We start from the raw sequence: 25,826 nt of genomic DNA, 5'->3' as shown, positions 1-25,826 counted from the left end.
ATGTACCTGATGTACTGATGTATACAGTCATGTAGACGTAGGTCTACGTGCAGACCGGGTCAGGATTTACTTTTTGTGTCAGTCGTGACAAGTCTACAACGCGTACGGTCGGTCTACCATCCACAGCTAGCACTGCAGCACAGCCTGCTCGTCAGGCCCCTGCGCACGCGACTACACGTCTACAGAGCTCCTCCCAGAAGAAAAAAGTGAGTCATGCCAGCTTCTTGTTTCCAACTCCAAGGCACTTACCGCGCCGTACCACCCAGACTCCCAGTGCAGTCAGGGTTCATTTTGGTTTGTTTACAGTCGGTAATGGAACAGGAAGGCTGTGCGGTGTTTGAGCTGGTCATTTTGTATAGCGTTTTGTGACGAGCTCGTGGTAGTTCTGCGGGGAAGTGAAGACTCCTTGCGGCCCTCACCGGACCGTGGAGTTGGAGGAGCCACTATCAATTGCCAGCTGCATTGTGCATGTGCAGCATCGGCAGGTAAAGTTTACGATATTAATTTTGGTGTTTCCTGAACATACCACATATGTACAGTGTATCCGGGAATGCGTGCGCTGTTACCGCACTAGGTAGAAAAGTGACTGTAAGTCTACCTGGTCTACCCTGTTACTAGCAGACAACCTCGGGGGTGAGGATTCAGCATTTTCGTTTTATAGATTTTTACTATTTTAACGAGTATTGCTTACGAACACGACATGCATATTTTTCTGCTGTTCTTCTGAGTAGACCCAGGTGCTCGAAGTCCGTACATGGTATCCTAAGTTCGTACGCCCATAATTTCATGTTCTGTTATTGTATTCGACTCAAATATTTTATGGAGGGGACAGTGTGGTATGTTCTCCTCGCGTACCAATTTTCAGGGATCTACGATAAGCAGAAGTCCCATACCACGGGATCGGGCCCGGGAGTGGGTTTTCGAGTGTCCATACGAATACAAATTGGGTTACATTTCATGCAAAAAGTTACTTTGCCAAGACCGATTTCGAACGGACACAGCGTCAAACAGACCTTCACTCAATCATCAAGAGCCAGCTTAGAGCGGACAATGGCCAGAGGAGAAGAATTTACAGAGAACCAACAATCCTTGCAGAAAGGTTGACACTCCTGGCATCTCCACCACTGTTTTCCCGCGGTTTTCACAGCGCAGCTGCTTCTTCTCTGAGCCGACTAAAAACAGCTTGCATTGCGGCAACAAACTACGCTTTTGCAAGAAATACTGGTGGAGGCACATGCCAAACATATCCCTTCGGTACTTTCGTCGTAACCGAGGGATTGCAAGTTAGCAATTAGCAGAAATATGTGTGTATTTCGAGTCACCTCTGATCAGTACGGACTTAGAGTACCCTCTGCGACACCAAAATTTGATATGAAAAATGAGCGAAATCCAGAGAAACAGATCGGATCGAAAGATGGCCTGGTTCAATCGAGCCTGGCCTCAGAACAAACTTGGACAAGATACCTTCCATCCACGAGCAGGATTCTGGCAAGTGATCATTGCTAGCGTGAGTTTCAGCTCGGCAAACACACACTGTAAAAGTGTACGGACTTCGAGCACCTGGGTCTACTGTCCTGGACATGGAAATCTGGTCGCACGTCTAGCGGCCCCAGGGCGCTGGCCATGCAGCCATGGGTAAGCAGTACACACATGCATGACATTATTATGCTGGTCGCATCGGATCAACATGTGCACTGTGCTGTAGGCGCTGAGGGCGCCGGCCCCCGGTCAATCGACTGGATTTCCATGTCCGCGACAGTACATCATATACTCGTACATACTACATTAGCCAGTGCAGGCTAAATTTTATTTTTCAAGGAAACCCTTCGAAAATGGTACCAATCGATTCAGCATGGCATTTTCATTCCTCCTGCAAAGTTTCAGCTGATTTGGAGTCATGACAAGGACGCTATGGCGATTTGAAGATCGAAAAACTTCAGTTTTGTTTGTCAAGAAGAAAGGCCATGATCGCACACAAATCATACAACCCGTGTGGCACAATGATTTTTGAACGAAGTTGATCCGCGGACCCCGTGCTTCGCGCATGCACGCATGCATACTGCACAGTACAGAGGCTTTTTTGAACGCAGATATGATTGTAGTTCTTCGTCTTCTTCGAAATGTCTTCCAAATGCGTGGTGCTGGTGTTGTTCTCAGCTTCGTCAAGGCAGAATGCAGCTGCATGTGACGCTCCTGTGTGGTCATGCATGTTCTCTTTTCGCGTCTCGACATTGTAGCGTCCAGACTCTGCTCAACTGGAGAAGATTGAGGAGACTATGCTTTGATCCACATGGAAAATCGATGAAATTTGGTAATTATCGTCGGGCGCTAAAAAGCGCTGGGGAGCATGGGGCTAAAACTTCGTAGCAGTCATCCCTACCATGACAGGCATCGACTGGTATATGTTCCATTCTGTTCCCAACCACTACGGGTCGCCTGCGAATCTTTCTTCTTCGCCGATTCTCGGACAGATCGTATGTCTTCGCACTGTATCTCTCGTCTCCCTCAACGGATCAAAACACGGTTTTCGCCAGGACGAAAACAAACCCCCAGATTTCGCGGCAGCAACATCTTCGAGTAGGGAAAAGCTAGCAGCTAACCAGGAATCACCAAAAAACACGTGTAATACTCAGTGTGATTTGCGACAGCTGTCATTGTGCCGTCGCACCATGCATGTACCATGCACGGGAATGGAACACGGATGAGTCGTTTTATTACGACAGCCTGCACTGGCTAACTACATACTGTATCCAGATAAGGAACGCTGTTTCCCCATAGCAAGATAAAGTTTTCCCCTGACCCCTGTACAAGACAACCCATTGTAAAACAATTTTCATCAAACCCCTCCTATACAAGACAACATGAAACATTGATCGAGCTACAGGAGCTAGAAAAAAACAAATCCAGACAAATCACATTCAAACTTTCCGCCTAGCTACTGGCAGGGGAACATTGGACTATCTGAGCAATTTTGTAGTCCATGGTCATTTGCTTTGTCTTGTAATGACTGGGAATCGAACCTGTCAGACAGCTAAAGGTGATTTTTATAATGAATTTTTTCTACAAAAGAATTGTCTCTTATCCGGATTTGCATATACTACCATTATACAAATGAGATTCCTCCGGCTCGGTAGAGTGCTCAAATAGAGCTATCTTACACACGACACAGAACACCATGCATCATTCGTTGGCTATGGGCATGAAACAACGAGAGAGCTTGGAAGCTCAGGGCCCTAAGCTATGCTTTTTTGCCTTGATGACCTAGACAAAAAAAGCATAGGGATGTTATAAATTCTTATATTTCTACTTTTTGTTTTTAGACATAACCTGGGATTCGAACCCGCACTATCGCCCTGCATGCATCCCCCGATACACTTCGCATACATACTAATTCTTCCAAGTTGCTTCACGTTATGATCCTGTGTTTGAAATCCCTATTTGAATATGCATTGTGGCCAGCCGTCTTTGATTGTACGGTACGGTATGGGACAGGGTAATACGACACCATCTACCGGCTTGATGACGGCAAAAAAAGAAAAGGGATGTTATACAATTTTCAATTTTCCTACTTCCTCCGTATACAAAAACTTCGTGACTTTTTTTGAACAGTGTTTTTGAGCAAGAACCTGTTCAACGAACGGCGCCAAAGGCTGTCATCGAAAACCCGCGTCCATGTCGAGGTTTGTTTGGTTGATCCCGAACAGATTCTCCACGGGCGCCCTGCGTGTGAGGACGTTGCCGACAGAAACTCAAGAGTCAAATAAAAAAAAACTAACACTTACTTGCTCGAAACTGACACAATGACGAAGTGTAGCTCGTGGCTGGAACACGGAGTCACGCGGCACTCGCTGCCCTGAAACTGGCCAGGCTCGTACTTGCGGTGCGCGGCCCCGTAGATCTACGCGGCGTGAGAACATAGATTTGTTTCGCTCGCACGGCAAGATGAAACATTTCAGTCGTCGTGCAACCAGCGCAGACTCAGGATCAGAATGTCGATGGCCTGGCTTTCTTCGCCTCTCTCCAGTCAGACGTCTCCTTTGTCGCCAAGGGGAATCGCAGGGACCTCCTCGAAGCCATTGTAGAATGCTGGCGAGAAAATGCGAAGCTTGTGGATGTGCTTGTACGACTCGTTTCACGGCATAATGGAGGTCGCGGGTTGGAACAACTGAATATAGTCGACACTGATTCGTACACAGCTCTAGAGATGAAGAGGACGTAGTCAAAGTCCAGCGTCGGATTATCACTGCAGGTTACAAGAATCTGAACGAAATGCGAGCGCAAGCAGCGACTGTGGGCGATGTGGAGTCGGCGTCGTCAGGTGACAATGACATGAGCGACGAAGACTCTGAAAAAACTCAATCTCATTCGTCTGAGTTGCTTTTTTCTTTGTATATAGCTTGTAAACAGGTTAGCCAATGCCACAAGTGTTATTCCGAGTCAAACGGAACAATTCCAGAGCTGTGCGCAGCTTTCAAAAAAAAGTCACGAAGTTTTTGTATACGGAGGAAGTATTTTTTCAGGCATTTAATACCTGGGATTCGAACCCGCACTATCGCCCTACATGCATTCCCCCATACACTTCGCATTCATACTCATTCTTCCAAGTTGCTTCACGTTATGATCTTGCATTTGAAAGCCCTATTTGAATAGTGCGGCCAGCTGTATGTGGCCAGCTGTGTTTGATGGTACGGTACGGTACGGGACAGATACGGGATAGCGGCAGGCGTGACACAAACACACAAACAGACAAACACCAAATTAAAGCTGTGTGGACCCGGGCTAGCGCCAGACGTTATTGAAGTAACGTCTTCTGCATAGCTACGGGAATAAGTGACAATGAATGATGCATGGTGCTCTGTGTAGTGTGTACTGCCATTACACAATGTACACATGTTGTCAGGGGATTTTAGATCTTTGTTTGCTAATCACGGTTGTTTTGTAACCGATGTCGTACTAACAACGTTAAATCTGCACTAGTACACTCGTGTCTCTCTAACCCGGACCTCAAAGTTACGAGCACCTACACTGTAGGTATACCATGCACCCTGTGGATGGGTTCTAGTGGTAATATTACTACTCATCTGCCAACATTTGTGCAACTATTGATGTCATATGCCAGATCTCTGGCTCTTCCACATGCAAATGTATGTGATTGAGAGTTATGGACATTTCAGAGTTATGGACAATTCAAAGTCATAGGCAGTGTCTGGTCTGGGACCGCCCGGAAAAGAGAGATACATACTTGCCAACCCAGCCAAAGCAAATCCCTTAGTCACACACCCAGTTTCCCTTAATTTTCTTTCATTTCCCTTATTTCCCTGGTTTTTGCCAATTTTGGCCATTTTCGCTTTTTTGGGGCAATTTTTGATTATTTTTGCGTATTTTCCGCAATCTTTTGACAATTTTGGTCAATTTTGTTATTCATTTCTTACTCATTGCTAATAAGGGGACCAAAACCTGAGTTTCTTTATTGTCAGATCGCCCCTACATGTACAATGTACATGTGTGATTCTGTGAAATGCAGGGCCGCATGTGCCCTTGTCACACCACAAAACAACGTTTTTATGAACACTCATCATGGTTCAGTGCCAATACCGGTAGTTTTTCGATGAAAGTCAAAAAGCCCCCAAAGGCCGATAGTGACCGTAGTTTCCCGGTATAATACCGGGAAAACCGGCATGGTTGGCAAGTATGGAGATACAATGTATGTGAAATTGGCATGGAAACAAGCTTTAAATCTAAAAGAAATCAAATAGTTAGGATTCAGCAAGGTAAAAGAACACTCATAAGCAAATAATTATAATAGCAAAAAAAGAGAACAAATTCTGCTGTCATCACCACACAACAACGAAGTCATGAAAGTTTTCCAAATTTTTTTTTTGTCACATTCATCAGTGGAAAGTCGTGACTGAAGAGTAACCATGCTGAACAATGACTAAATATACATTCAATAACGTGTTACGAGAACAAAATAAAGTGCTAAAATAGAATGAGGGAAGGTGAGACAATAGAAGTGAAGTGAGAGCTAAGTGCAACGGCGGGTGAGAAACTAATTGTAACGCTAGAACTGTGTAGTGAGACAAACAATCATGCTGTGCACCTACGAAAACAATCTTAACGCAACAACAGTCGAATGTCACTTATCCGACCACTTTGGGAATCAGAGGCATGTTTGATAACTGGATATATTGGATAACTGATATCATTTTTTAATTAGCGTTAGCATGGTAACGCGAGTTAGCAGCCAGCCCAGCGAGCTGGCCCAACCTGCACGCATGCGCGAGTCACGTGAGCACGCGCCCTTCAAAATGCTGTACAATGTCTCTTGCATGTCATTGGTGTTTGGACTTTCGAGTGTGCAACTTGCGGAACATGTGTTCCCAAACAATTTCCTTTCGTTAAGACTTTCAAGCTTGCATTCTCGTATCTCTACGTTTCAAATTCAGACTTCAATGACGCCTGTTGGTGCCTGAAACAATGTCGTCGTCTACAGTGGAACGTCGACTGTGGACTTTTAGCTTGCGCCATCATCAGGTTTCCTGATATGAAGTACCTCCACGCGATCTCAGCGCCCCTTGTTCGTGCATTGAAACAATGTCGTCGTCACCAACCGGCGTCCAGCCTTTCCGGATTACCTGGCTCTACCTGGCTCCGCTGCCCGCCTACTGCGAACGCAGCGACGGCCGCCACGCAGCACCATCACTGCAACAGCAGGCGCGAGCCTGACGATCGTAATTCGTATCCAGAGAGGCGAGTTCGTGGACTTTGATTTTCTGTTGGAAGTAACAACGCCACTGCCGTCACCACCGCCACCCAGCTTCTCCTCGCTCTACTTGGATCTGTATCGCCGCTCGCCACCAGCAGGCCGGACCCTACTGGGAGCCCGGTGCAGTGACGACCGCCAAATGCGCATGCAGCACCAACAGCAGGTGAACCTGACTTTCCTATACGGGCCCTTCTCGATCGTGTCCAGATAGGTGAGTTCGTGGACTTCGATTTCTTGCTGCCCGATACAGTTGCAGTCAGTGCAGCTCCGGCGACGTTCCAACTCCGTAGCCCCTCATATGTTGCTCTTCTGGCGCACTAGCGCTTATTTGAATCCGAACCCAGACCTGTGCTTCGTGGGCTGCATGACGGTAGCACTTGTATTGAGTTGAGACCTGGACAGTGTTCATGAATGGTCTGTGTTCCACTGTTCCTCACCGCGTTTCACGAGTGCCTGTCGACGTATTTGGCCACGATCGTCGCGGCCAATCGCCAGTTCTTGCCAGCAAGAAACTGGACGTTATCAATACTCAATCTGCGGACAACTGTTTCGTCCTTTGTGGACTCATCAGCGCAGCACAGAGGGAATTAAGCCGAACCTGCTGCACAGCTCGCTTCCATATTCCTCCTCCCGCTGCCATTGCGTTCTCTTCCTGACCGGTCTTTGCTTGCCATTGCCAAGCACCTGACAGCCGTCAACCCTTCCGTTGGCATCATCCAGATCCGGAGAGTTTCGTTGCATCTTCCCAGACATCTCTGCAAACCGAGCTGCCGCCAGCCATTTGCTCCTTCTCAGCTTTGGCGTGTTGCATTTGTCTGCGTCCGGCATACCATCAATCGCTGATAATGGGGATGAGACACAGTGTACGTTTTCTTTTACAATATTAATGTTTGTTCTCGAGTTTTGCGTGCTGTGTTGATTTTTCGGAGACACCGTTTGTGGAGCAGAAGCCTCTGCCGGAACGGACAGTGGCTTCGAGTGCTTACGTGGTCTGCCACGCTTTGGTCAGGAGGACCCAGAATTCGTATTCGTGATCCAAATCTTTGTAAACAAAAAGAAAATGTCACCGCACTTATACTCTTTCAGTAAATTCGCACTCACACACACTTGCACATGCATGTACATTGTCACACTGCACTTGCTGAATTTCCTATCATTTCTCACCTGTCTAGTTTTATTACCAGTGCAATTTTCCGAAGTTTGTGCTATGTTTCTTACTATGCTTGTATCCTCGTTTTTCATTCCAAGGGTATAGATCCTATTGTAGTTTCATCATTCTCTTTAGTCACGAATTCCATTGATAACTGTCGCAAGAAACCGTTCTGGAATACTTTATTCGTCGCTATGGTTGTGATATGGGTGCACATAATCTTATTCATTGCATTATTAAGATTATTGACTCCACGTCGCCTTTTTTATATATTATTATTTCTACTAACCCTTGATCCGGTTCACTACTCGAGGCTCGGCTATCATTAGATCATTAGAGAGGTTGCGCAAGATGAAAATGCGTAGCACAGTAACGAAAAACTTAACGAAAGAAGTTACGAAAAATCGTAAACCGTGAGGTTGCGCACAATGTGTGAAATGTTTCGTAGTAGGTCGACGCTAGCGCGGCAGGTACGGAAAGAGTCAAGGCAGGGAGTTGTAAAATATCAGTATTATAGTACTCCATGTGACGAAAAACAGTAGATCTGCTCTGTCTCGGTCTCTTTTGGACGAATCTTTGCAGTAACTTCCGTTCATTGAACCCCGACGGTCAGTATCTTATTAATTTTCGTTGTGTGCAACCTCTTTATTATATATTTGATAACCTTTGATCCAGGTCATTCTAAGAGGCTCGGTTATTCTTACAGTGTATTTCTTGTGACCCTTAATCGGAGTCACTATAAGAGACCGGGCTCTTCATTACGATGTGGTATTCTGACATGGTGTGTTGGGCGGGTATGTTTTTTTATGTGCCTTACAGTGATGGCACCGGTGATTGGTTCCCAGGTCCTTCGGTACGCCAGGCAGGATAACCTAGAGGATCTAAAAGCCAAGATACTTGAAGGCGGTGTTTTCAAAGAAGAAGTCAAACTTCACAAGGATGGCAATGATAATCCATTGTTGGTATGCAGAACTTTAGAATTGTGCTACAATCTGTCTGCAAGGGCAAGTGTTGTCACATGAGTGTCAGGCTCAGTGTGTGTATATAATGTGTGTGTGTGTGTGTGTGGGTGTGTGTGTGTGTGTGTGCGTGTGTGTGTGTGTGTGTGTGTGTGTGTGTGTGCGCGCGTGTGTGTGTGTGTGTGTGTGTGTCACTTCAAACAGCTGTGTGGTGGATACCAGGCTAAAAATAGTGGTGGTCAATTCATCAGCCTTGCAAGCTGTTGAACGGTGTAATCCCAGCACAAGTTGCTATGTCTAACATAGCTGTTCGCTATCATCGCTTCCGCGATGGGCATGTCTGAGGTCTGAGGTGTGTGTGTGTGTGTTTTTTTTTTTTTTTTTTTTTTTTTTACTAAGTACACAACCTACTCGTCAGAAGGGGAGAAGACAACAGAGTATACAATGACAAAACAGCAGGGAGAGTAGGGGCTGCAAAGCAAGCCTGTGCTGGTGAGGCAAGCCCACAACACCGACCTATGGTCTCGGCGTTAACGTGAGCTTGCGCACCATAGCCTAAAAGAAGGGGGTGATTTAGAGCGATAAAGACAAGAGAAGGTGAGGTAGAATGGATGAGGAGAAAGAAAGAGAGAGAGAGAGGGGGGGGTGGAGAAAAAGAGAGAGAGAGAGAGAGAGAGAGAGAGAGAGAGAGAGTGAGTGAGTGAGAGAGAGAGGGGGGAGGGGGGTGGAGAGAGAACAAGAAGAGAGAAAAATAGATTCAAAGGCAGTTCAGATGCAGTGAACATCATGCAATGCTTGGGGGGGGGGAGCTTCAGGATGGAAATAGTTCTGAACTGTTAGAGGGAGTCTGTGGCCCAAAGCCACTGGCTTCGGCGAAGATGGTAGTGGACGTTCACTTTGAAGGATTGTAGGCCCTTAGGAGATGGTGGTTTGGTGAAGAGGGAGGATGGCAGCGCATTCCAGGTGTTGATGATGTTGTATGGAAAGGCGCGTCTTAGGTAGTTAGGAGCGCCTGGAGGGAGAACATTTTCCAGTTGGAAGGGGTGTGAAGCAGACTGTTGGCATTGTCTCCGGGTTACAGGTGCGGCATGGTGGACGACGAGAGGGGGGACCATGGATCTCAGCAGAGGAGGACCTGGTTGGCCCAGCAGCTTGTAGACGAAAGTCAGTGCCGCCACTGTCCGTCGGGCCTCTAGGCTCTGTAGCAAGATGTTGGGTCCCAGGATGTGGAGGGCACGCCTCTGCACTCTGTTAAGGTGTTCAAGGCTAGTGGGAGCAGCTCCCATCCAGACAAGGGGAGCGTACTCGAGCAGGGGCCGGACGAAGCCGTGATACACGGCCAGTGTGTGTGTGTGTGTGTGTGTGTATGTGTGTGTGTGTGTGTGTGTGTGTGTGTGTGTCTGAATACCTGATTGTGTTGGGTCTGTTGCCAACAGGCTCGGCTGCTTGAAGGTGTATTGTTGTACCTACCACCTTTGTTGGTTTCAAGGTTCATACACTTTCTATTTGAAGTATACATACCTGTTAACCATGGACTGCTTCTGGTTAGATTAACTCTTGTGTAATCAATGGTGCTAGTGACGCTTATATCAGATCCACTCTGATTTACCCACCCAAACTGGTAGCAAGTATTACCTTCACTGGGGGCAGGGGTAACTGCAGTTGGATCCCGGGATGGATACCCTGATGCCGTCGATCCTTTTTCTGCACATTGTCCTCACCCACTTACTGAGGTGTGGTGAGCTCATAAGTGGGATCATTTTGAAGTCCACCCAGAGTTTTGGGGATTTTAGGGGGTGTCGGCCGTTGGGCGGTTCAATGGCCAATTGACTCATCTTTCCAAGATTCCTTTTGAGTCTCTCTCTCCTCTCCCGGGGAGACCCACGTGACCAGTTTTGGCAGTGAGCAAAAAGCACAAGTGTGTATGTGTGTGTGTGTGTGTGTGTGTGTGAGTGTGTGTGTGTGTGTCCCCTATGGTGCAGTGGTATGTGCAGCAATTTCCAATCGAGAGGTTGCGGGTTTAATTCCCGACGACTACGGTCTCTTTCTCAGACTCCTTCTGCCTTCTTTTTCATTCTCCTGGGTGGTTCCCAACAGCCAGTGCATGGCGGAGTATGTAATGTGATGTGTGTGTAGGAAAAATATGAAAAAAGACCAAAAGTAGTGATTCACTGGCCAGAAAAAGTCACTTCATAGTTGTGTGGTATATACCAGGCTGAATTGTGGAGGTCAATTCTTCAGCTTTGCAAGCTGTTGAATTATGCAATCCCAGCACAAGTTGCTATGGCTTCTGCTTTAGCATCGCTTTCATCACCTCTGGCGATGGGCGTCAAATTGTGTGTGTGTGGGGGGGGGGGGGGGCGCCAGCTAGTTCGGTTCGTCGGTACACTTATGCCTGATTGTCCTGGGTCTGTTGGCAACGGACTCGGCTGCTTGAAGGTGTAATATTGTACCTGCCACCTTTGTTGGTTCCAGGGTTCATATACTTTCTACTTGAAGTATACATACCTGTTACCCATGGACTGCTTCTGGCTAGATTAACTCTTGTGCAGTCAATGGTACTAGTGAAGCTTTTATCAGATCCACTCTGATTTAGCCACCCACACTAGTAGCAAGTATTACCTTCACTGGGGGCAGGGGTAACTGCAGTTGGATCCCGGGACGGATACACTGATGCCGTCAATCCTTTTTTCTGCATCTTGTCCTCACACACTTACTGAGGTGTGGTGAGCCTATAAGTGAGATTATTTTCAAGTCCACCCAGAGTTTTGGGGATTTCAGGGGGTGTCGGCCGTTGGGCGATTCAATAGCCAATTGAGTCATCTTTCCAAGATTCCTTTTGAGTCTCTCTCCCCTCTCCCGGGGAGACCCACGCGACCAGTTTTGGCAGTGAGCAACAAGTACAAGTGTGTGTGTGTGTGTGTGTGTGTGTGTGCATTTGTGTGTGTGTGTGTGCGTTTGTGTGTGTGTGTGTGTGTTAGAGAGAGAGAGAGTGTGTTTCTGTGTGTGTGTGTGTGTGTGTGTGTGTGTGTGCGTGGGTGTGTGTGTGTGTGTAGCTAAAGGACCGTCGCACGTCTTCCCCTGAAGATCCTACGCCTTCCGATATCTAACAGGCAGTGATCAAGGATAAGGCCAACCCAACTGGCTCGAGAATGCCAACATTAGTGAGAAATTGTCCTCTATCAAGTCCACCCTTGACACTGCTGCATCCACAGCCCTTGGATTTTCCAAACAGCGTCAGCCAGACTGGTTCCAGGAAGCCCTGTCAAACATCCCACACCTACTGGACACGCGGAATGCGGCCTACGAGGATTGGCTTCGCCGTTGGCCAGCAGCGAGACACTCCATTTCATCAGGAGTTTAAGGCAGCCCGCTCGAACGCACGCGCAGCAATCGATACGGCCAGAGTGGACTGGATCAAAGCTAAAGCTCAGGTGGCCACCAACGCCCGTTTCAATGGCGCTGTCATGTGGAAATGTATCCATGACCTCCAGTCTGCTGGGCGCGGCCTTCAACCACTACGGACACCAGCGATCGTTGACGAAAACGGAAATATATGCACGTCACCGCGTGAGCAGGGCCAGCGCTGGGGAAGGCACTTCTCTGGAGTGCTCAACGTCATGAGCACTTGGACACCGAACGCGCTGAATGGTATCCCTCAGCTACCGCTTGCCGAAGACCTCGCTGAACCTCCCACGCTGCGCGAAGTGTGTCGCGCCGTTGCTCGCTTGAAGAATGGCAAGGCTGCTGGAGCTTCGGGCGTTTTGCCGGAGATGGTAAATGCAGGGGGTGAGTCGCAGAACAACAAGCTTGTGGAGCTATTCGGAGATGTGTGACGTGCCGGCCAAGTGCCGCAGGAGTGGGTAGACGCTGTTGTATTGTGATGTAATGCATTACGTAGCCATGCAAGAGCATGCGCGAGATACGCATCTCGCAGCTGCCTACTTTCATGCAGGATCCCTTAGATGTCGGGGTTCTTATGATTTTCCTACAATTGCCAAGTGAGAATATAATCCTGTCGTAAACAACTAACTTGTTTACCCCGAAACATGGTGCCAGAAGTAAACTAAATAAACGCCCTAGAATTGTCGCAGTAGCGCCATCGATGCAAGAGGTAAAATGGCAGAAGCAGCCGGATTTACCCCGCCGTCGATGGATTGGCAAGCCGCAGATTTACCTGACGAATTCGAGCGGTTCCAACAATACTGCCTTCTAGTTTTCCATTGCCCTTTTCCGACAAGTCCAACAAGGAAAAGGTTGCCTATGTCATGCTATGGATCGGGAGAACTGGTGTTGATGCTTTCAATAGTTTCGAGTGGGATAATGCAAGCGACAAATCCAAAGTATCTGCCGTCTTCAAGAAATTTAATAAGCATTTGCAGCCACGGGTAAATGCACGACTGGCTCGGTTTGAGCTTCAGAAATACCGCCAGCAACCCGACGAGTCTGTAGATGATTTCTTTGCGAGGTGTAAGAAGAAGACGTCCAAGTGCAAGTTCAGGGACGCTCAGGAGACTAACGATCGCCTGATAGAACAGCTAATCGTGGGGACGAAGCACTCGAAAGTGCAAGAACGCCTGCTGAAGGGTGGTAGTGATTTGACTCTGGACAAAGCGCTTGACAAGGCCCGTACTTATGATGCAACACAGCGCCACATGGAGCTGCTGTCCACCGCCACCAGCAGCAGCCGTCTACCTGAAACGGTTCACGCCATTTCCAAATCTGTGGGACACGCAGACTGTGGCAAATGTTGACGAACCCACCACCCAAGCAAGTGCCCAGCGCACGGCTCCACCTGCAAAAAATGCGGGAAGGCGAATCACGGGGCAAACGTATGCCGTTCGCAGGGGAGAGGCGAGGCACCTGGAAGGGGCCAGCAACGCGGACGCTGGCGCCCCAGAGGAGCCCCAGCCCGCGGGAGCGCTACTCCCAGAGGAGCCCCAGCCCACGGAGACGCTTCGACGCACTGCATTTCGGCGCCGTCATCATCGACAGCGTCGAGCGTCACCAACCGCCATCATCGACAGCGTCGAGCGTCACCAACCGCCACTAGAGCGAGAGGTGTTCGCGACCCTCAATGTCAGCCTGGACAACACCAACAGACCGGCCACCTTGAGAGCCAAGGTGGATACGGGCGCCCAGGGCAATATTTTGCCGCTGAGATTGTTCTGCCAAATGTTCCCCCAGCACGTCGGACCAAACGGATACCCAAAGCCGAAGTCCGTGAAGCCGTCAAGTACCACCCTCACAGCATACGGCGGATCCAAGATAAAGCAATGCGGAACCCGTCCTATTCCGTGCTCTTACGATGGCAAGAGTCAACTCGCTGACTTCTACATCACGGACTGGTTGAACAAGCGGTCACGTGCTCCTGGGTGCCAAAAAATCACCTGGTCACCACGCCAGCAGGCGACAACTTTCACACCAAGGTTCAACTCGAGTGACAGGACTGCACCCAAAAAAGGTCAAACAGGCCAGTAAGTTGTACCCTGCAGGCACCGTGACCAGGTGACTGGCGTACGCAGGAGCACGTGACCGCTTGTTCAACCATGTTCGATTGGGAATAAAGGAAGAACGCTGCATTGCAGCCTTTTCGGACCGAAACCAGTCGACTCAGCGTCCAAAAGACTACAATATATGGGCCAATCGCGGTCATCCGTGCTTTTATTATAACGAAATGGCGCTTTTAGTGACATTTTGCATACAAATCCCCATCTAGTAGGGCGCAGTCGCCCAGTTTCGGTGGAAGTGCGCGAGTTCGATTGGGATTCAAGTAGGAAGGAAGCGTCTCAGCTTCCTCGGACCACGACCATTCGACTCAGCACCCCGAAGACTACGATTGGTGAAATTTTAATTTTTGCCTTAACTTCCCCTTTAACGCACCGTCTCAGTGTCGGGTGGACATCCTAGCAAAGGAATTTGTTAGCTGCACTGCGCGTTAGGGCTTGACCGTGAGCACTTCCAAGACGAAGGTGATGGCCGTGGGTGATGACTCTGCTCGGTGTGGCATACATCTGGAGTCTGGTGATGTGATTAACCAGGTGGCCAGTTTTACCCACCTCGGTGGTTCTCTGGACGATAACGGTTCACTGGAGGGCGAGGTAGCAGTGCAGCTGGCTAAGGCGTCACGTGTTTTTGGCTCCTTGCAGATGCCCATTTCCCAATACAAGCCCCTATCCATACGCACGAAGAGACTGGTGTATACGGCCATTGTACTCACTACTCTGTTTTACGGTGCCGAGACCTGGGCACTGAAGGTGACACACCTGCGGCGGCTGAACGTCTTCCATCACGCGTGCAGTCGTGCTATCCTTGGGCATCCTGCTCTACACAGTGGCAGGACAGGCTCACCAGCGAGGAGATTGAAAAGCGAGTCAGACTCACAGCAGACATTGGTGAGCTTTTGCGATGCCAACGTCTTCGATGGCTTGGTCACAGGATGGATTCCAGCCGTCTCCCCAAGCAGGTCCTCTCCGGGGAACTTCCGTCGCGGAGCCCCAGTCGTGGCCACAAGAAGAGATGGCATGATGTCGCTGGATCTGACCTGGCCTTATGGCGATCCCGGAAAGTGACTGGTATCATGTGGCACAAGACAGGGGAGAGTGGAGGAAGTTGTCTCGTCGTCCTCCGGCAGGGCCAGGGAAGAGTTTTCAGTGCATGTGTGGAGGAACATTTCGCCGGGCGAGTGACTTGAAGTGTCACTCCCCACATTGCTCAGCTCGCGCGCTATCATCACACTAGCGATTGGCGTCCAATGTCCAATGTGTGTATGTGTGTATGTGTGTGTGTGTGTATGTGTATGTGTGTGTGTCCATATGGTGCAGTGGTATGTGCAGCAATTTCCAATCGATAGGTTGCGGGTTCGATTCCCGGCGATTATGGTCACACACGTCTTTCTTCTCTTTCTCAGACTATTCCTGACTTTTCTTTCATTGTCCTGGGTTGTTACCAACAGCCAGTGCATGCCAGAGTATGTGATGTGTGTGCAGGGAAAAAAATGAAAAGACCAAAATTAGGGATTCACTGTCCAGAAAAAGTCACTTCAAATAGCTGTATGGTGTAGATCAGGCTGAATAGTGACGGTCAATTCTTCAGCCTTGCAAGCTGTTGAATGGTGCAATCCCAGCACAAGTTGCTATGGCTTCTGCTGTAGCATTGCTATCATTGCCTCCGGCGATGGGCGTCAAAGGTCAAAGGTCGTGTGCGTGTGTGTGTGTCTGTGTCGGGGAGCGTCAAGCCATCCAAACACCTGGCTTTCGGCGACACAATTGCAATCGTGGACGGTGTCGTGGCGGAGCGGCTTCCTTGTGGCAGTGCTGACTTCTCTCGAACTCTCTCTCTCTTCTACTCTCCCCTGTCTCGGGGGCGGCGTGGCCAAGCATTTGGCAGCTGTACACCAGGCCAGGTGTGTGTGTGTGTGTGTGTGCGTGTGTGTGTGTGTGTGTGTGTGTGTGTGTGTGTGTTTTGGAAGTACATGTATTGTACATGTGTAAGCTGTTCCTTGAGCTGTGTGTACAAAAGGAGAATGTGTTGTCTTTGCAGTGGTGCTAATCCTCGTGAGTGTTTTTAGTACAAGTAGTACCATGTGATGTGTTCTCCTGCCTTCTTTATTTTCACCCACTGAGTAAATGTGCCCTTTTAGTCACCCATTTTCACCCCTTTAATTTCCGCTTCGTGAAATGTTAGATTTAATCTCTTACAAACTCGTTGCCTATATTTTGTAGTCTTTGAGTTTTTTCATGATTCCCTGTATAACCCTGCGAGAATGGAACAAAAAGGTTCTCCAGTTTTACTCTGTTTGGATCGTCCTTCTGCCTGGTTCTGCGGCGTCGGTGCATGCATGGATTGACATGAGGGAATATGCATGGTTTAGATTATGTATGACTGCTCCCTTATCCGACCATTTTTCTCATTCGAACCCTCTGGAAATAGCCTGCACATCAAGCGATGTGAGTAGTCGGCGCTCTACTATATTTATTGTCATTTGCTATTTGATATGCTGTATTGTTTCATGGCGAGATATTCTTGTCGGTAGCACTGAAACGACTAGTTGTTAGTGCTCTCTGCTCTGTTGTTTGTTCTTAACTTCAGTGCACTCTGTTCTACTGTGCTGTGTTATGTTTTCTTGCAGGCAATGTTACTGAAGGATGCCTGCAGCCACAAAGCTACTTCTGTTGTTAAGTTCTTGGCAAGCACTGTTGACAAGCACATGCTGAACCATCAAGGGTATTACAGTTTGCCTACGGTATCAACTGTAAGTGTACTGTCAGTGTAAGTGTAATGGACCATCGTTTAGAAGAACGCTGATAACCTTAAAAAAGCTATGGCAGGGCCATTTGTACGGGCAACAAATAAGTAATACATGCCCTGTGTCGGTTGTGTTAGTTTCAAGCCTAGCAGTCACAGTTATATCGGTGCAGGGTGTGTGGCTGGTGTAGTCAGGAGGCTGTCGAGGTGGGGACAGATATGTGACATTGTCGAGGCTGAGGAAGTATTTGTTCTCATGCCAGCATTTGGACATGAGTTTCGAGAACTGGTTGAGACTAGATGTTGATTTATCGTGTTGACTGAGTGAGTACTTTTCTCTAGTGTAGAGGGAATATCACTAGGTGATGTTGATGTACGCACGGCCACCATACTTTACTCTCCAATGGACTTCGTACTGGGTGTTCGATTTCTTGAGGCTCCGGATGTGCCTGGACAATTTCGTGCTGTAGGAATATTTTCGTGTCTACTTGTTGTTATGTGGTTAGCAATAACTTAGCATGGCGTAACTTGAACGATGGCGCCGATGTATCATTTAATACCAGAGCATTCTTCGTAAAACGGCTTTTGTACCGGCCACAGTTGGGCCCTAGCCAGGTGGGCCCAGGCCACACCTTAGGATGTCTGGATGCCGGAGAGTATACGTACGGTTTACTGTGAACCTCAAGGGAGTGATGTAATAAGTAGCAAGGTTGCGAATATGCGCTCTGGCCTGTCAATAAACTCAATGTGCTCCCTCTAGCAAGAACCCAAAGACTACATTTTGTTTAAAGGGGAAGTTAAGGCAAAAATTAAAATTTCACCAGTTGTAGTCTTCGGGGTGCTGAGTCGAATGGTCTTGGTCCGAGAAAGCTGAGACGCTCCCTTCCTACTTGAATCCCAAACGAACTCGCGCACTTCCACCGAAACTGGGTGACTGCGCCCTACGAGATGGGGATTTGTATGCAAAATGTCACTAAAAGCGCCATTTCGTTCTTATAAAAGCACGGATGACCGCGATTGGCCCATATGTTGTAGTCTTTTGGACGCTGAGTCGACTGGTTTTGGTCCGAAAAGGCTGCGATGCAGCGTTCGCCCCTAATTCCCAATCGAACATGGTTGAACAAGCGGTCACGTGCTCCTGCGTACACCAGTCACCTGGTCACCGTGCCTGCAGGGTACAACTTACAGCCTGTTTTGACCTTTTTTGGGTGCAGTCCTGTCACTCGAGTTGAACCTTGGTGTGAAAGTTGTCGCCTGCTGGCGTGGTGACCAGGTGATTTTGGCACCCAGGAGCACGTGACCGCTTCTTCAACCATGTTCGATTGGGAATAAAGGAGGAACGCTGCATCGCAGCCTTTTCGGACCAAAACCAGTCGACTCAGCGTCCAAAAGACTACAACATATGGGCCAATCGCGGTCATCCGTGCTTTTATAAGAACGAAATGGCGCTTTTAGTGACATTTTGCATACAAATCCCCATCTCGTAGGGCGCAGTCACCCAGTTTCGGTGGAAGTGCGCGAGTTCGATTGGGATTCAAGTAGGAAGGGAGCGTCTCAGCTTTCTCGGACCAAGACCATTCGACTCAGCACCCCGGAGACTACAACTAATTTTTGCCTTAACTTCCCCTTTAAATAGTTTGGAAGAAAATGCCATCAATCATATCCTTGTCCTGACTTGCATCGTGCATGCTTGGCTCAAGTTTCGTGACAAAGCAGACTTCTTGAACGTCACTGCCAGTCCAAGAGCGGACCAGATATCGATCTCCGCAGCTACTCTCCACTGAAAAAGGAGAGAAGATTGAGCTGAAAGTAAAGCAACTCTCTCTTTCTCACTTCGAAATAAGGACAAAGCCACGGTTGCGTAAACTGCCTGTGGTTGGTTGAGTGGACACACCTTTCCTTTTCCTAGACTAGACAAAATAAAGTGGTTTCCGGACACCAAAAACACATATAGTGCAGCGCCTGATTGCGAATGAGGTCTTTCCCACCAGGTTCCATTTTTAGCTGCAGTTTTGGGATGGATACAACTTTTCCGCAATCTTTGTACTTGTTCACTGTTAAAATGGTACTTCAAGTAGGGTGTTGAACGAATCACTTGTAATCTTCATGACAGGGAAAATAGTACCAGGTGTGTGCATCATATCCAGTGGCCAGTATGATAGACTACGGTACTGCACAGAACCACCACTCCGGCAACTAGGGACCCACATCAACTCAAAAGTCATTAGAATTGCCTTCTAATGTCATCACTTTCAGTATCTGCTCTGTTTGTTGCATTTCCACTTTCTGGTACTTTGCCTGCAGATACCACACTACGGTAGTGCTCTTCATGCAGCTGTTAGTCGAGGCTCCGTGGATTGTTTACGGTATTTGCTCGATGCCGGTGCGCACACAAACGTAACTGATCTTGTGAGGAAACCAGTTTTATGATAGATATTTGGTTGGCATGGTTCCTGTGTGCACACGTGTATCTGAATGTGCGTGTGAATGGGTGTCTGAATGTGTGTCTGAACATGACGGGAGAGCTTGAAAGCTCAGTCCCCTACGCTATGTGTTTTTGCCTAGCTCATCATGCATGTTAATCGAACTGATAGAACCGTCTTTGGGCTGATGTTAGGGAGGAGAGGTATGCGTTAGAACTGTAGAGGATATCATGTAGAATGAGAGAGCGAGTCACATAATCTGTTAGAGATTGCGTCTCATCCGGGCCTGACTCATTTTTGCCCTCGAACATCGATATCCACAGATCGGTCTGCTCGACGCCAGATTGAATCGGGACATAAACTCTCGACGGCAGCAAAAATCTGCCCTACTGATAACTCCAGCTTCTGGAGACATTCTAGCGAAATAGATCTGGATCTACCGACCGATCTGCAGGCGGATTTCCTACTAACACTTGATGTGGATCCGATATCCGCCGCCGCTATACTCACCTCATTGTCCGTCACCAGGACATGATCAGCTCCCTCCGAACCGGAAGGAGAACCTGAAGACATTTCGACACTGAACGAAGCCACGCTACACGAAAACACAAACTGAAAACTACTAGCGCCAAGAAAAAATGACACAGAATTTGTTCGTGGCGTCTCAATGAATCTTCCGCTTCTTTTTCATTTATCCTATGTTTTTTAACCATAGCATGGGATTCGAACCTGCACTATCGCCCTGCATGCATTATCCCTATACATGATACCAAGAGTAGATAAACAAGAGTGTGCAACTCCGGATTTCTCCGGCACAATCTCCAGATACCCCCGCCAACGGGGGAATTTTTTGTTGACGTCACCATTTTTTTGTTGGTATGCCTATCGGCTCAAAGTGATAATTATTGTTTGGTATACGGGTGTGTTATGCCTATTGTGACATGCATCACACTACATGCCTGAAGGTATAGGGATAACTTGTTAGTCGGTTACAGCTCCGTTCACACCTCAGTTCCTCCAAGGTTCTTGCTGGCCAGCCTGCGAGTTCTTAGCAGCCACTTGACAGATAGATTTACTGAGAAAGCAGCAAAAAGACAGTATATGACGTGTTAGCTGCTCTGGATAGACGGTCCTTTTCTAAGACACTTTCATAGGACACTACTATAGTTTTATGAGTAAAATCAAGAGTATATAAACACCCAAGAGTGTGCAACTCATGATACCCTTTCTATGGGGTACACCGACAGCGAAAACTCACATCATGTGGTGTAGTGTCGTAGTTGTATGTTTCCAGCTCGTTTTTAGCGAGCACTGGAGTAATAAAAAAGCACTCTCTGACAGAAACTCACTGCGGGTATGCAAATCCCCAGCATGATCATTGCAGATATTCGGATTGCGCGCACGCTATCCTTCGTTTGTAAGTAGTGTGAATGTACCTGAGACATGTGATGTGAGTTTTCGCCGTCAAAGACCCCATATGCAGAGTTGTACACTCTTGGGGGCTATAATACTCTTTATACAGTAAAACCTGTAACTACTGACCACCCCTTGGTTCCAGCAAAAGTGGTCTTTAGTGGCAGGTGGTCTTTAGTTAGAGGTTTGCACCTTTCGACCATATATGGATCCCATTATATGATATGTATGTCAAAATGCAGCTAATACTATTTCCCAGGACTTGCGCAATGCCATTCTTATTTCAGATCAAACAACATTTAGACTTATTTAGTAACTTAGAGACAGAGAAAGGGAGAAGACTTATTTTTTTGCTGACGTCAAATTCAGGTGCTACTTCTGAAGCCAGGAGTCAAACGTTCGCCGTGGAAGTTTCATTTTGCGCTGGGCTTCAAATTTGTTCATGCGATCAATCGTACCGATTGTCCTTGTTGTGACTTCTCGAATGCTTGAAAGCGATCCTTCAGCATCAGGACCTTGCAGCGCTGCTTTGTTTCTGGATTCCTTGGTGCCATTCTCGATTCGTTTGTATGACTGGGGTGACAGAGCCGCTCAGTCTTCGTTTCTCCTCCGAGTAGTAACATCGATCAGAGAGCGCTTTCGATGCGCTCTCCAAGACGTTTTCTATCATGTTGGTTCTTGACAGCACTTGAAATTTTGACAGGTGTAGTGCAGTCCACACCGACTCCACAGTCGAAATGACCTGCGTTCATTTGTTCAGCTGCGCTCCTAGCCAGTAGTCTGGAAAATCAGCAAAATTTCAAGAAGGAGCTTCAAGCAACATTTGAGTCTTTTAAAAAGACTCAAATCTTGCTTGAAGCTCCTAGGAGATTTCCTACATCGCGGTCGCTAGCTACGGGTTAAACATCATCTTTGGGACAGAAAAATGCGGTCGCTGGTCACGTTCAGCAGGTAGTCGCTAGTCACAGTGCATTTTGAATGTGAGACAGTCCATTCCTGGCGAAGTGGTCGTTAGTACCAGGCTGGTACTAACGACCACTTCGCCAGGTTTATGCCTGTTTTGGAACTCCACTCTAAATAAAGCCAAACAACAACAACATATACCAGTTTTACCATGAGTGCTGCACGTCACTAGAAGTTTTCTTTTGTTTATCACTGCTTTGACCTATTGCTGTATCACAGAATAGACGAACACCACTTCACGATGCCACTATGAAGAACCAGGCCGACTGCGTTCTTCATCTTCTGCAAGCTGGAGCTAACCCAGATGAAAGAGATCAGGCAGGTTATGGAACAGCCATTTCAATATACTCTGCTAATGCATTTCCTGAAAACTAACTTTATGAAGAAATCAAAGTCTGTGTTGGTAAACTGCTGGAAAGTGCTCAGTGTGCCGGGTGCAGAGCTTTTTCACAATGCTTATTCCAAAATTATGTTACAACAGATCCTGACTACACCCCTCTCTCTTTCATTTAAAACAGTTATTTGAAGATTCACTCTATGCCATAACTCGGAGCATCATGTTGCTTGTGTTGTGATTGCGGTTGGTCGGAGAGCACATTTCTGTGATGAATTGAGGAGACTTCTGGAATAAACAGGCTTAAAGCTGCCTCTTGCCCTCTTTCATATCAATGTATCCTCCACAGACGAACATGTGGCATTCAATGTGTACAATCATCTCTCATAGTGAGCCCTGTTCTTTGTTGGCTACTTGTTGAACATACACTTGTGTTATAGTGGAGAAAGACACCTCTTCACTATGCCAATGAGAGGGGGGCTCATGTGGACTGCATGCGACATCTACTGGACAACAAAGCCAATCCAAACCTACTTGACGAGGTAAGTTGTATCTCACGAAGCATTAACAAACAAAACTGTGAAATTGCTACCCTGTGCTGCAATGATCTTAACCACTGCACAATTCTCCACAGGAAACCTGGGATGTTAAGGGAAGCTACGAGTTGAACTAATTCTTTTTTCCTGATCCAAACCTTTTACGATAATTTTAGTTGAAACATGTGCTTGACCGTTATTGTGATAGGTTGTGTAAATACACCTTCCTCAGGGTGTTCAGACTCCACTGTAGCAACTTAATGTTTTACACAGATATACACCAGTACCTAAAAGAGGTCTCTCGGGTATAGTGTGTAGACTATGTAATCGTGATAGTGGACACACAAGTAGCCATGTTCTTTGTTGTTTAGTTACTGAAAATTCACTGTTGTTCTAATGGAGAAAGGCACCATTTCACTATGTCAGTTGCCAGGGTCATATCGACTGCATGCGGCATCTCTCCACAGCAAAGCCAACCCAAACCTTTCCGATAATTTAAGTTGATGAACATTCTGTTCTACGATTATTGTAATAGGTAGTGTAGAGACTATGTCATGTACAGACAGTATTGTGGACACACCAGTACTTATGATTGAGAACTGCTCTGTCTGATTTGTAAAATATACTGCAGTAATCACACCATCAGAGTTATACCCCAGTTTTCCCCTGAGTGCTGCAAGTCAGTAGAAGTTTTCATTTGTCAATCACTGCTTGTACCTATGGCTGTATCACAGGAAAAACGGACACCACTTCACTATGCCGCTAATAAGAACAAGGCCGACTGCCTTCTTCATCTACTGCAAGCTGGAGCTAACCCAGATCAAGGAGATGAGGCAGGTTATGGAACAGACCTTTCAATATACTTCTGCTAATGCATTTCCTGAAAACTACGAAGAAATCAAAGACTATGTAGGTAAACTGCTGGAAAAGTGCTTAATGTGCCAGGTGCAGAGCTTTCTTTGACCACTTTGTGGTGGGTCTGGTCTATTCACCTCCCACCGCTTTAGGAGCCGCATCTGCATCTTGATCCAAGAGGGTGGCGGCATTCATGCGGATGCGGAAAACTCGGCTTCTTGCCGAGTCTCACGCAAATTGTGATTTTTTCCCGTTTGCGCCTTTCCCTCGAAATGGTTGAAATTCTGGCAAGGAGCTAGTCTGTGAGAAAACAGCAAGTCACAATGGCAAGCAAGGAAGGAACAACAAATGCTTGAAAGTCTCCTACTTTGGCAGTGACACCAGTCCGACCCCTTCGATCTTTCTCCGTAGCCTCTCAATACCCTGGCCGGCAATCTCCATGCCTCAAGCAGTGTGTTGTAGTTAGTGTATGCAGTGGCGTAGCTCGGGCAATATTTGTATGGATACTAGATATCTTTGGCCAACCAAATCTAGATGTAATTGAGGTCCTTGATACAGATAATATATGTTATTCCACTAAAGGCTAGGCGAAATATCTGGCAGTTGCAATATACAATACAGAAGCGTGTAATTGATAGCAAAAGTGACAAGTTAGTACACTGTTTCAGTTTATTATAAATACAGCCCCTGTGCTACTCTTACGAGTCCACAATGGACGAAACAGTTTCGCCCGGAGATTGAGTAAATTACACGTTATGTATGTAGCATTAGCAACAAATACATGATACTGGTTCAGAGTGTTGTGAGCCGTGGCGTACACACAATATTTGGGAGAATGATGCTCCCTGGTTTAGTTGCTGGCGACTAGAAAACAGCTGACCTAGTTGATGGCCAAACTTGTTGCACTCCCCTCCAAACTATGTGCATGTGAAACAAAACCCATCACTCACACATTTGGAAACGGTCAGCCAGGCGTAGGTTTCCAGCCAGCAGCAACTGAACCTTATGTACTGGCCACATACTTTCATCGCCAAGAAGCCCTACCGTATGCATGGACTGGTAAACCTCCTAGGGGTCGAAAATGGTGCTACAGTATCTCAAACATCTCCCTTGATCTTAGCGGTAACTGGCAGCTTCAACCACGCACCAGCCACTGTACTACAACTCCCCCAACTTTCCAGACTGTAATTCAGAGTCGGAGATTCTCGGAGAGTCCACACTTTCGGGCTGCCCTGAAGCGATTTAGCTGCCAGAGTCGACAGAATCGGGCACTGACACAGCGTCAGCGCTCGAAGAGTTGTCTGAACAACCGCTATCATGCCGCTTCGAAGAAGTCACTGAAAACAAATCTCTAATTTTCGTTTCGTGAAAGTGCTTCACACAATCATGTATCTGCCACACTGACAGAACTTGAAATTTGTGGCGAAGAATAAAGAGAAAAAGAAACCAACCTGAAAGCTTTCGAAAAAAAAGACTGACTGATGTGTTAGCTGCTCTGGATAGGCGGTCCTTTTCTAAGACACTTTCACAGGACACTACTATTATTTTTATGAGTATATTCAAGAGTATATAAACACCCAAGGATGTGCAACTCATGATACCCTTTCTATGGGGTACACCGACAGCGAAAACTCACATCATGTGGTGTAGTGTCGTAGTTGTATGTTTCCAGCTCGTTTTTAACGAGCACTGGAGTAATAAAAAAGCACTCTCTGACAGAAACTCACTGCGGGTATGCAAATCCCCCGCATGATCATTCCAGATATTCGGATTGCGCGCACGCTATCCTTCGTTTGTAAGTAGTGTGAATGTACCTGAGACATGTGATGTGAGTTTTCGCCGTCAAAGACCCCATATGCAGAGTTTTACACTCTTGGGGTCTATAATACTCTTTATACAGTAAAACCTGTATCTACTGACCACCCCTTGGTTCCAGCAAAAGTGGTCTTTAGTGGCAGGTGGTCTTTAGTTAGAGGTTTGCACCGTTCGACCATATATGGATCCCATTATATTATGTATGTCAAAATGCAGCTAATACTTTTTCCCAGGCTGGTACTAACGACCACTTCCCCAGGTTTAGGCCTGTTTTGGAACCCCACTCTAAATAAAGCCAAACAACAACAACATACACCAGTTTTACCCTGAGTGCTGCAAGTCACTAGAAGTTTTCTTTTGTTTAT

The 25,826-nt window shown here is 47.2% G+C and overlaps 2 protein-coding genes across 3 annotated transcripts in view; both read left to right on the top strand.

Annotated features, from left to right (window-relative positions):
* Positions 1–25,826, top strand: part of LOC135825034 (uncharacterized) — a 114,024-nt gene that overhangs the window by 70,263 nt on the left and 17,935 nt on the right. The window lies entirely within an intron of this gene.
* On the top strand, positions 248–22,736 carry LOC135825035 (ankyrin repeat and SOCS box protein 13-like). The gene is made up of 5 exons (XM_065337771.1): positions 248–485; positions 8,736–8,878; positions 17,007–17,129; positions 19,427–19,531; positions 22,141–22,736. Exons 2-5 carry the CDS (start codon positions 8,738–8,740, stop codon positions 22,294–22,296), a joined length of 525 nt encoding a protein of 174 aa, XP_065193843.1. The 5' UTR covers positions 248–485; positions 8,736–8,737; the 3' UTR covers positions 22,297–22,736.

The sequence above is a fragment of the Sycon ciliatum genome, chromosome 9 (genome assembly GCF_964019385.1).
Source record: "Sycon ciliatum chromosome 9, ocSycCili1.1, whole genome shotgun sequence".
NCBI lineage: Eukaryota > Metazoa > Porifera > Calcarea > Leucosolenida > Sycettidae > Sycon > Sycon ciliatum.
This window is presented reverse-complemented; position numbering and strand designations above follow the sequence as displayed.